The sequence below is a fragment of the Ochotona curzoniae genome, unplaced genomic scaffold, assembly GCF_017591425.1.
Source record: "Ochotona curzoniae isolate NIBS_2020 unplaced genomic scaffold, NIBS_Ocur_1.0 contig_46, whole genome shotgun sequence".
NCBI lineage: Eukaryota > Metazoa > Chordata > Mammalia > Lagomorpha > Ochotonidae > Ochotona > Ochotona curzoniae.
The window spans coordinates 981,413-992,548 of NW_024466340.1; the positions used below are offsets into that span (position 1 = coordinate 981,413).

At 52.2% G+C, this 11,136-nt stretch overlaps 1 protein-coding gene across 1 annotated transcript; it reads right to left on the reverse strand.

Moving 5' to 3' along the window:
• Positions 1-104: 104 nt before the first annotated feature.
• RFC5 (replication factor C subunit 5) lies at positions 105-10,245 on the reverse strand. The gene is made up of 11 exons (XM_040986922.1): positions 10,081-10,245; positions 9,009-9,073; positions 8,627-8,763; positions 7,401-7,480; positions 6,770-6,843; positions 5,816-5,975; positions 5,136-5,217; positions 4,636-4,765; positions 3,455-3,532; positions 2,473-2,527; positions 105-1,418 (listed from the first exon to the last, which is right to left on the reverse strand). Exons 1-11 carry the CDS (start codon positions 10,143-10,145, stop codon positions 1,322-1,324), a joined length of 1,023 nt encoding a protein of 340 aa, XP_040842856.1. The 5' UTR covers positions 10,146-10,245; the 3' UTR covers positions 105-1,321.
• Positions 10,246-11,136: the final 891 nt, after the last annotated feature.

The window sequence follows — 11,136 nt, forward strand, 5'->3', positions numbered from 1 at the left end:
CTGACTTCTCCCTCTAGACAGCAGGTGCTCCCCGACTGAGGTGCGTTGACAATGCTGGGTGCGGAAAGGCCTGACCCAGTTCCCCTGTGCTCATGGGGCTGGTGGGGGTCGTGGCTGCCAGAGGACTGGGGAATACTACCAGCCAAGGACCAGGGGCCAAGCTTCAAAGTGTAGCTTGTACTGAATGAGCTGCTTTCCCACCATTCCATGTTTGAAAACCACAACTCAGACCATCCTAAGAATCTTGATGCTTCTGTCAAGAGCAGCCTCCAAGGTCTGTTCTGAGTGTAGATACAGGGCATTAAACATGAGCAAGTTCAACTAGTCAGTGTGCAGCTGGCCAAGGGGAGAGTCACTTGCAAGGTGACCAGTCAGCAAACTGGTTTATTGTGAAGACACTGACATAAGGACAGCTGATGTACTGTTAGATCTGTTCAAACTCCCTGGTCCTCTCGGCAGTCCTGGCTATGGTCAGGTATAACCTCACCTCTGCCTTCTGTGCACTCAACCAGCCCGCGTTAGAGCCTCTGGTCCCCAGGGATGTGTTCAAAGGCTTCACTCCGTGTTTTAAGTTAAAAGGCTTTTTCCCCTGCTATTCACATTGCAATTTGGAACTTGCTGGTAACTCCTCACCTTAAAGAGGAGAAATAAAAAGGCCAGTTTTTTTTTTTTTAAATAAGAAAATTCTGTTCTTTAAATTTATTTGAAAGGCAGAGTTAGAGACCAAATGGCCGTTGACAGTTAAAACTGGGTCAGGCCGAAACCAGGAGTTATCCAGGTCACCCATGTAGGTGACAGAGAATCAGATACCTGGGTCACTTCCAGCTATTTCCCAAGTGCATTAGCAAGATGCTGGATTGCAAACGCGACAGGCTGGGAATTGAACCGGTGCTTCCATGGGATGCCTGCATGGCAGACAGTAGCTTATCCCATGGCACCACATTTGTCCCCACAGTCTGTTTTCTTGCCAATGGTGTTGGCCGTAACAGTACCAAAGAGGACATGCATGGGCTTTGGAGGAAGCCTTTGTGTTCCACTGAAATGGGGCAGGCTAATTACTTTCCTGTCACTGAAAAGGTAGAAGCGTCGATGCTGGGGAAACAAAGCTTTTTTTTTTCCTCCTGCAGTACAGAGAAAAGCAACACAGTAAAACTGTCCTGAACACCCCTCGCCCCTCAACAAACAGTGCAAACATAAGACTTTCAGGTGGGTGCCCATCTACAGTGGGAAGGCTTGGGGTGACTGCAGCTCATTTTGTGTCCATAACTGGGTCCTTTGCCCCCAGGCCCAGCTGGGCACTGGGGTCAAGGCCTGGGGCAACCTATGCCTCTGAGACAATGAGGTCCCTGGTGACTTGAAAAGCGGCAATGAGAGAACTCAGCTGAATCTTCTCGTTGGTGCCAACGGAAAGTCTGTACCTGAAAGAAACCCAACACAGGGGTAAGAGTGAAGAACGGAGGTCAAGGGCTGAGAAGTCACTTTCCAGATAGGGGTGGGAGTTCACCAAAACTCACCCTGGATAGCCCTCTTCTATCTGGCCCTCTTAACATCTACCTTTTGGCATTAAACATGCATTCGCAAGTCTGATTCAAAATGATGAAAAGAAGCTAGGTCTTTTGTTTTTTTGATGATTTTAATTTGCCTCCCCCCCCCCCAATTTTTATTATTATTTTATGGTATAGTTCTATAAGCTCTGTGACTTTAAGATAGATTATTTAACTTGTAGTTATCAGTGGCAGTGTCCACACTTTGTTCTGACAGATACACAGGATTCCTGGGATAAAAGGTGATTTGTTCACCTGCATGATGTTTTCTTCCTCTCAGTTAAGGCACTTCCCTGCCTAGGAGGTCTGGGTGACCTGTCTCAAGTCAGCGGTCTCCTCAGCCAAGCAGGCTGCTGATGGCTTACGTGCCGTTTCTTGCGTGTCTGTCGACGCATCATCATCATATGATGTACTGGGAAGGGGTGACCTGATTTGTGTGCCTGATAGCCAGCGCACTGGACAGCAGGTCTGAGTTGGCCTGTGCGGATGCCTATTTGAACCCAGTGCTCTGCCTACTTAAATGATAGCTGCCAGCCCCACTGGGGGTTAATAACAGTGTTTACTGAACAGGCAAAGTGGAAAATTGAGTCTGCTGTTTGCTTTTCCCCCAGTATGCTTTAGTATGCCAGAATGCCTTCTTAACAGCTGGAAAGCTGGTTGTCCCCATGTGACCTCAATCTCTGCAGAATGGATGTGGGCTTAGCCTCGGGGTCTCAGGGGAGGCCCTCACCCCAAATCTGACAGCCCCATGCCACACCTTGCTGTCACTCCCCTGTCCTTTAAATAAGAAGCTGTCATCTTTTGCCACATCCCGGTAAAGACCACCAAGAAATGGAATGTATCTTATGTGGAGGGTTTAGTCAAAGCTGAGACTGAGCATCGAGAGACAAATCACTAGAGGTGGGGCTTCTGCAAAAATAATACTCACTCAATATCTGCCATTTTGGTCAAGAGATGTATTCGGACCGACGATGGAAAGTCAACTGAGGGAAAAGAGAAACCCAGTGAGGCAGAATGAGCAAAGGCCGAAATCTCACACAGCTCAGGAGCTCCCGAGGCCTCAGGCTGAGCTCTAGTAAACACATCCCCAAAACGGGAAGAGGGCATCGTGACCTAAGCCAGCAGCTGGCCGTACACAGGCAGCACCCACCTTCACCGACCCCATTCAGGCTGGCAGTTGTGCAGGAGGGAGCTGCTCCTGAGGCCCGGCCATGGGGCCCCTGGAGCCGGGAAAGACGCCCAGACCCGCTGCTGCTCCAGAGGCCCATCCAAGTGGACCACAGCGATAGCCTCTACGCTATGGGGCCGAGAATCCATTACATTAGAAGTTACCAGGAGAATGACTCAAGGCGGTTTTCTTCAGGTCTCTGGCTTACATCCAGGTGGGGGTACCTGTTTGTTTTGCCAAGGGCCATTTGAGTGTACATAACATCATTCGTGGGCCACACAGGATGGTTGACTGGAAAACTAGCCAGCTGCACGTGTATGGAGTTTCCCGACCTTCCCATGGTGGCCTTGGCAGGGGTACAGTGATTTCGCAAGCCCTATGTGGCCTGCTGGCTGGACAATCCCCACCCATGGTTTACATGAGGACACATCTCCCTCTTCTCAGGCAAGTCATCTTGTAGGAGTGTGAAGTCGAGCATACTAAGTTTTGCTATAAAACACAAACTCCTGGAGGAAAGGGCCGATACAAGGTGGTTTTCTCTCCCCGCCCCCATGCCACTTCCTCCAGCAATTCTAGAGATCCAAAAGTGGTTTTCCATTGCAAGGCAGACCTGCCAAAAGAAAGAGGTCGGATTCCTGCTCCCTCATTCCTTTTCAAGAATAAAGCCTCGTTCTCTGTCGAACTGTCGTTCGTAACCCAGAACTACGTGACGTCTTGGTGGGGGAAGTGGCCAGGCACCTACCTCTGTGCACAAACAAGTGGATCTCCGTCAGGATGTCCTGCAGTGCCAGCCCCTTCACGGTTTTCAGCTCCATAATGTCTAGAGAGCAACAGCTAAGGCCAGGGGAACAGCATCCAGCACACACATTCTACACGAATTTCGCCTCCCAATCCCAGCGAGCAGCTCTTTATCATTTCATTTCTTAGGGAGGCAGAGATAGCCGGAGCCGGGAGCGAGGAACTCGGTTCACGCCTCCCGCATGGGTTACAGCGACCCAAGCACCTGAACCTGTGGTTTCCTCTTTCCCAAGATAGAATCAACAGGAAGTTACAATTGGGAGCCAAGCCAGGACTTAAACCCAGGTTGTCTGATGTTGGGTACAGGTATCCTAAGCTAGGTTTTTTTTTTTTTTTTTCCAGATTCGTTTGAAAAGCAGGGCAATCTTCCATCTGCTGTTTTCACTCCTAAAACAGCTACAACAGCCTGGGCTGGGCAAGGGCAAAGCTAGGAGTCTGGAACTCCATCCCGGTCTCTCAAGTGGGTGACAGGGCCCCACGACTTGCTTTTCCAGACACATTAGCAGAGAGCTGGATCACACGTAGATCAGCTGGGATGCCTAGCAGTGCCCACACGGGAGGTCAGGCCAGCAGTGCAGGCTGCAGCTTAGCTGGCCACCCCACAGCACCAGCCCTCTAAGCAAACTCCTGTTCTGGACAGGCTATTTAAAGGAGCACTGGTGATTCCAGACACAGCACTTTCTCAAGTTGAAGCTGTACATATTGGGCCTCAGTTGTTATTTTTTTTAATGTTTTATCTTCAGCAAGGGCTTTCTGGAAGGTAACAATTGTCCCTGCTCCTACTAGAGCACACAGCCAAATGCCTTCCACAAAGTCTCCATGGTACTATGGCTAGCTATTAATCCCACAGTAAGCTAACAGTGGAAAATCCTTATAGCTCCCACCACAAGGCCCAACTGCTGCCCTACCCTTCCAACCTCAGCCAGGTCAGAGCCTTGCAGGAAGAACCCCGGGTGCTGAAGACAAGCCCTTATTGCACCTCCTGACACTCGCTCCCACTGCCAGCTGACCAGAGAGGCACAGGCAGCCACCATCCTTTGCCAGCAAGGTATCCACGCTGGCCTGAGTTGTGTGAGCCCCTGTGGCTACTTTCGGGCCTTGGGCACTGGTCACGACCAAGGATACTCCTATAGGCTGTGCTAAAATCCTGGTTCAACATCCAGTCCAGAATGTTGGCGATGTCAGACTTGAGTGGGTGGCCCGTGCAGGTGTAGACGGTCTCCTCGGTCACCTTGTCGAAGGCCATGTTGGTACTCTGTGCAGACAGGGGGACAGATCCTAGGGGTGGCTGCGGGCAGCCAGGGAGCCAGGGAGAACTAGTGCAGACAGCAATGCCAGGGAGCTCAGGACAACCTGAACCCTATATATGTATATATTTTTTAAACAGTGGTAAGAGCTGGCATATTAGTGGAAGCTGTTGCCGGCCGGCTCTTAGGGCTGCGGAGTCCTTCTGTGCCTACACTGATTCGCAACAAATGACTCCATGACTTAAAACGCAAAGGCTGCATGGAGGTGGTGGGGACAGGTCTAGCTCTTGGCCCTGTCTGGGCCTCTGCATCCAGAGTCGTGGTCCTGTGGCTTGGGCCTTTCTTGAGCAAGACGGGCTGCAAGCAGGGCGCCCCTACCTGCAGAATGTTCAGAGCTCTCCGCATGTCTCCACAGGAAAGGGTTATAAGAGCTTTCATCCCATCCTCGCTTACGTAAACCCTGGAAGGAAGCAGGCGAAAGGGACTTATTTATTTACTAGGCCTCCCTAGAGCACGGCACTCACCGAGGGAGACCAGGTGGCCCAGAATGATTACGACTTTGAAACCATAAGAGAAGAGAGCTTGTGATTCTCTCCTGACCTGTCCCTTCTAGAACTCACTCTCTAGCATGAGCGACGTGGACTTCATGTTAGGAGTCTCAGCCACGCAAGGTACAGGGAGACCCTTTCTTAGGAATGGGGTCCTGGTGCTGAGCCACCAGCCTTGGCTTGTGTTCTCAGGGAGAAGACGCCCTGGCCCCAGACACCACTGCTGAGCCGACACCTCTTCTGACTACACAGAATGCGAGGTCTCAGAACGCAGCACCTTCTCCAAGGGCCTCGGCAGCAGGCTGTTTGCAGTGACAAAGCCGAGTGGGAGGAAGCTGGCATGGTGAGAAATGCAGAGAGGCACCCAAGGACGGTAGGGGGAGGAATTGTCTGCGAGACGCCAGGGAGGCTGGGAGCAGCTGCAGGTCCCCATGCAGACTCTGCACTCACTGGGCATCCCGCCTGCGGACGGGTGCTGGCCGCCACCCCAGGCCCTCCTGGGACACTCACTTCTCCTGCTCCACCACGTGCTCCAGGCGGGGGACCATGAGTTCTGGCGTCAGGGGACCAAAGCGGAACCTGGTGCACCGGGACTGCAAGGCGGGGATGATCTTGGACAGGTAGTTACAGATGAGGCAAAATCTAGTATTTTCCGTGAATTTCTCGATCACTGGGGAGGCAGAATGAGGCGGCACGTTAAAAGCCAGGCTGATTCTCAAGACCCCCAATCCCTGGAAATTCTCTGGGGTCCCATCGAAGATAGACTTCCCCATGGAGCTGGTGGACCTTGCCTGGACCCGAGAGCACTCTGGGACCACCAACCCCGCAGGCAGAGGTGAGGATGCTGGGTGCCCACCGGCCCTGCCCAGACGACAGTCGCTCTGCAGAGCAGGATGCTGAAGGAACAGCCAGAGCTGTCTCCAGCCTCCTCCTCCTCCTCCTGCTTTTTCTCCTCAGTTGGTGCACAATTCTCTCCTTCCCTGCCAAGTTCTTAGCACGTTCTGCTCTCAGAGCTGATTCACTCCAAATCCCGAGACAGCTTAGCGTATCCTTCAAGATGGATGGATGGACTCAGACCCCGCGAATCTACCCAGCACAGCTCTCCCCGCCCCGCCTGGTTCTCCCCGGGGTGCCTGGCAAGGTAAGGGCAGTTCTCTGAGGGCCACCAACTGTCCCCGTTCTCTTACAATGTGGCCACTTTGGATCTCAGGATTGTACCAACAGAAAGGTCGACTGGCCTAGGAACAAAAGCTCTTCCCAGGGTCTGAGAAAGTTCAATGCAGAGGTCCAAGAGGGTGAAACGCCCAGCTAGGTCCTCCGTGTGCTGGAAGGGAAGCCCCTACCAGACAGGTGCGTTCTCTCTGGACCAAGTGAGGACAGGACACGGCCAAGGAGGCCTGCCACAGCTCGGGGCTTCCCCCGAGCGCCCTTGGCAGCCAGCATGTCCCCGGCAGCTCCTCTTACCTCTTCTCAAGGCATTCTGGGCATCCTGGGTCATGGCATCGGCTTCATCCAAGATCACCAGTTTAAAGCCTTTCCTAGGGAAACACCCAGCACTGTCTTGAGAATTCTTCCATGTCACTCCGCCACCTGCACTTAAATCTCTGTGTGCACGCTGGAGCTGGCAGGCACTACCTTGCCAGGTCCACTTCTCCTGGAACCAGGGCCGACACCTGTGCTCACAGGACTGGGGGCCGAGGCCTCGCTCCTGCCCTGCCCTCCTGCTGTCTCTGCTGCCCGCCTTTTCCACTCGGCATTCCACCTGCTTCCTTCCTTAGGTGTAAGTCTTCACACCATACAGCCTGCGTATACTTTTAGATCTAAGTTTATTCTGTTTAACCTTGAACTAGCTCTTCTAGTCCTAACATCTAGTTAGGATGTAACCAGTTCTTGGTCACTTAACAAAACATTATGAGGATACTTGTTACAATAGGTTTAGATAATTAGACTATTTTCTTACCACCATCCTGGTACCTTATTTTTCCTGCTGCTTTGGACAAAGGTTTTTCTTTTTTACATCATATTGGAAAACTAAGCCATATCACCTCACTGATCCAAATCTCTAGGGGGAGACAGATATGCAAATAATTCTTACTTAAATATTGTCCTTGTGCTGGCAAAGCTCAGGATTGGTCCCCGAACAATATCAATCCCTCGGTCATCCGAAGCATTCAGCTAAATGTGGAAGAGAAAGGCCAAAATAAAAACCACAGCTCACTATCTATCTATTTGTTTTTAAATGTTATTTCCTTTCATCTACCTGAAAGAGTAACAGAAAGACAGATAGAGACTTTGCTTTTGCTGGTTGTGTCCCAAATGTCGCAACACCCAGGGCTGTGCCAGGGCGAAGCCAGATGCCTGGTACACCACCCAAGCTGCCTAGAGAGGTGGGTCTCCTGCCACCCCCAGGATACGTTAGCAGGAAGCTGGATCAGAAGCAGAGGAGCCTAAAAAAACCAAGCCAACAAATCCACAGCTGTCCTCAAAACTCACTCGGCCATGCTATGACATGCTGAAGGTCAATGGCAGCTTTGCCAAACCCTCCAGGATGGTCACGCCACGCAATCTGGGCAGGTGATTCCCTGACCTGGTAGCACTGGACAGCACGCCTGCCTGGTGAGGACGGAATGACACTCACTGTAGCCACCACAGTCCAAGGCTACAGCAGATTCTTAACCTGTCACAACCCGAACGGCAAGGTTCCAGGACCACAGCGGAAACCTAAGACTGCATGGTTTCTTTTTTTTGGCAAAAAAACAACATCTGGATTTGTATGATCTATGTATATCAGACAAGTCCCTGCTATATACAGATGCAATAATCAGGCACTTCAATGACATGATAACTTAAAAGCTGCCCATCCGACGCGGGGCACTGCAGCACCAAGCAGCACCTGTGTTCACCCTGGCCTGCTGGCACCTGGTGGGCAGGGCAGCACTGGAGATGTGCTCTGTAGTGCCAGCTTGTGGTAACTCCCCACCCCCAGGCCCAGAGCACCATTCTCTTCCTACCTCAGTTTCTGTCAGGCTCCTATTGGCCAAATCCAAGCAGGATTTGTGAGGGAGCTTCTGGGGTACACAGCTCAGCCTTCTGGGAAAGGAATGCTACGGAGGGATGCACAGAACCGGGAGGGACTGAGTAAAAGCTGGGCTCGGCAGAGAAAAATGGCTCCCTTATCATACAAGCATCACAGGGTCCAGAAGAAGCCTTACATGTAAAAAAGCAAACGGGAGGATCTCATTTCAAAGCCGGCTTCCTTCTCAACTGCCCCTGAGGCAACTTATATCAAAAGCTCTAATAAAACCCTGCAGGATGGCATACCTCTAAGACCATGGAGCCGAATTCTTTGTCTTTGTAGAGCTGCTTAGCACAGGCTAGGATGGTGGACGTCTTCCCAGTCCCCGGGGGGCCGTAGAGGAGCAGGTGCGGCAGGCGGTCTTCATTGATAAACTTCTGAACTGAGAAACAGGAAGAAAGTGCACCGCCATCATTGTTGGGGATTGGTCTCATACCCCAGTGTCATGTACAAGGCAGGGGGCAGGTGCAGGAACTAAAGGGTGCCACCCTTAAGGCTGCACCCCACAAAGCTCCATCACATCCTTCAAGGTTATAATTCTGTGTGTCACATTTCATCAAGAAATTGGCACCAGGTGCTTCCCCCAGCCCACCCCAAGACAAGAGGCACAGCCAGGCAGCTACTCACTGGTACTCAGAATGTCCCGATGCGAAATGAGATCATCCAGGGTCTGGGGCCGGTATTTTTCAACCCTGGAACACAATTCAGAATGTACACAGCTCAAGAAGGGTCCGGTTTGCGCAAAAGCATGTTTTTTGCTACGAACCTAACGAAAAGAGGAAGAGAAACAAAACGCTCCAAGTTTCTATACGGATGTGTGGTTCTCAAACCAGGGTATGTCCTGCGGGGACACTCGATATCTGAGACATTTTTAGTGGTGAGAACTGAGTGCTACTGCACGGTACAAGACACAGGACAGCTCCCTTGCCCACCTCCGTACCTAGACCACAATGCTAAGAGCACAAGATTGGAAAAGGGAGCTCTAATCTCCCCTTTCCAGCTGTCCACCTCGCACGGCAACCTGGAACAGGCACCTCCTATTACGGTGAATTCAAAGTTGAACTCACATCCACCAGCAGGCGGATGCATAAATGACGGTTGGGCCAGGGGAACACAACGGAATACCATGTCGCATCCAGCCACAAAAATGGAATGACATTCGGACACATGCCATGATGCAGGAAAAAAAAAAAATGCCAGGTGTTAGGAGAAGGGCGAGTGCGCGGGGCTGCCCATGGATACGGAGTTTCCAGTTTCTGGAAGTAGATAGTGAGGTGTTCCTGCCAGATGCCAGTGAAAAGTACACATCTAGCGGGAACTTTGTGTGCATTTTACCAGGATCAAAACCAGCAAAAACAATGCCCAGTTTTCCTAAACGAAGCCATGTCCCATCAAAGTGCAGCCAAGGATTAGCACCCCAGGTTGCAGCGGGAAGGCCATGAGTGCAAGACCTGAGCTCAGACCACCGGGGTAAACCCAGTCGGTCTCCCCCCAAACCCTTTCCAAGGTCCCCCCTCCTACGCGAAGCACCCATGGCCACTGGCACTCCCGTGCAGCAAGGGAGACCCCGCAAGAGCCCCAGGCAGAAGCTGGGGGTGCAGGGGCAAAGCCTCCAGCCTCGGGGTCGCGCCAGCTGCCCCCACAATCCCCGACGCGGCCGACCCGCTTTGTCCTCCGCGACAGCCGGGCCTCCTCCTACCAGGGCAGGTTCCGGATCTTGGCCGACGCGGGCTGCTCCTGCTGCTGTCCGGCTGAGCTGTCCATGGCTGGGAGACCGCAGTGATCAGATCCACGAGACCCTAACCCCAGGGAATCCGGCCGGAACGATACCTCGGCCCTTGCACTTAAGGGTTCGCGCGCAAAAGCCTCTCTCGCGAGACCCGGACACCTGCTTCCGACTTCCTCCCGAGGTCCCGCCCCGTCCCCGTTGCTAAGGCGCCGGTTGCTAGGTTACCGGAGGCGCGGTTGGCCAGCTTTTCTCGGCCTCTGCCTCTCCAACCTGTTCTGAACGCAGGGAGGGCAGCCAGCGAGGCGAGGCCCTCCAACATCCTTAACAATTAGGGTCTCAAAGCCAGTTTCAGACATCACCCGAATTCAACCACGTCCGAAGGCTTAACCGGCAACCAGGACTAAAGGCAACAACAACAAAATCTTAGCAAAAAGAGCCCCAGATAACACAGGCAGCTCATGCATGCCTATAATAAAATAATTCTAATTTAAAAACTTGCTCGTAAGACGTTTTCGGCCCCAAAGTAGGGAGGCAGGTAAATACCTGGATGTGCATGCAACCCCATCCAGTCATAACTGCAGCCTACCCCGGGGAATTTAGACGACTGATGACAGAGAAAAATGAGGCCTGGGTGAAGAGGAAAACAAAGCAGGGCTTCCAGTTAGGAGGATGCGCTGCGCTGGAAGGGCCTGGTTAGTAAACTCCGAGGAAGGCTCTCTGAGCTCTGGGGCCCAATCTTAGAGGCGAAAGGACTTTCCATCCCCTCCCAGAGCCCCCAATAAGTCCAGGTGCCTTTTCTGTTGTTTAAAAAAAAGAGATTTATTTTATTTTTTTATTACAAACTCAGATATACAGAGAGGAGGAAAGCCAGAGAGAAAGATCCTCCGTCTGGTGATCCATTCCCCAAGTGAGCAGAACGGCCGATGCTATGCCAATCCGAAGCCAGGAGCCAGGAACTTCCTCCAGGTTTCCCACACGGGTGCAGGGTCCCAAGGCTTTGGGTCATCCTCTACTGCTTTCCCAGAC

What these genes read in the sequence shown, in the direction of transcription:
- RFC5 (XM_040986922.1), bottom strand. Translation starts at nt 10,145, where the DNA reads ATGGACAGCTCAGCCGGACAGCAGCAGGAGCAGCCCGCGTCGGCCAAG. An exon ending in TCGGGACATTCTGAGTACCA is followed by an intron (nt 8,764 to 9,008) that starts GTGAGTAGCTGC and finishes CCTGTTTCTCAG; the next exon opens with TTCAGAAGTTTATCAATGAA. An exon ending in CCAGAATGCCTTGAGAAGAG is followed by an intron (nt 5,976 to 6,769) that starts GTAAGAGGAGCT and finishes CTGCCTCCCCAG; the next exon opens with TGATCGAGAAATTCACGGAA.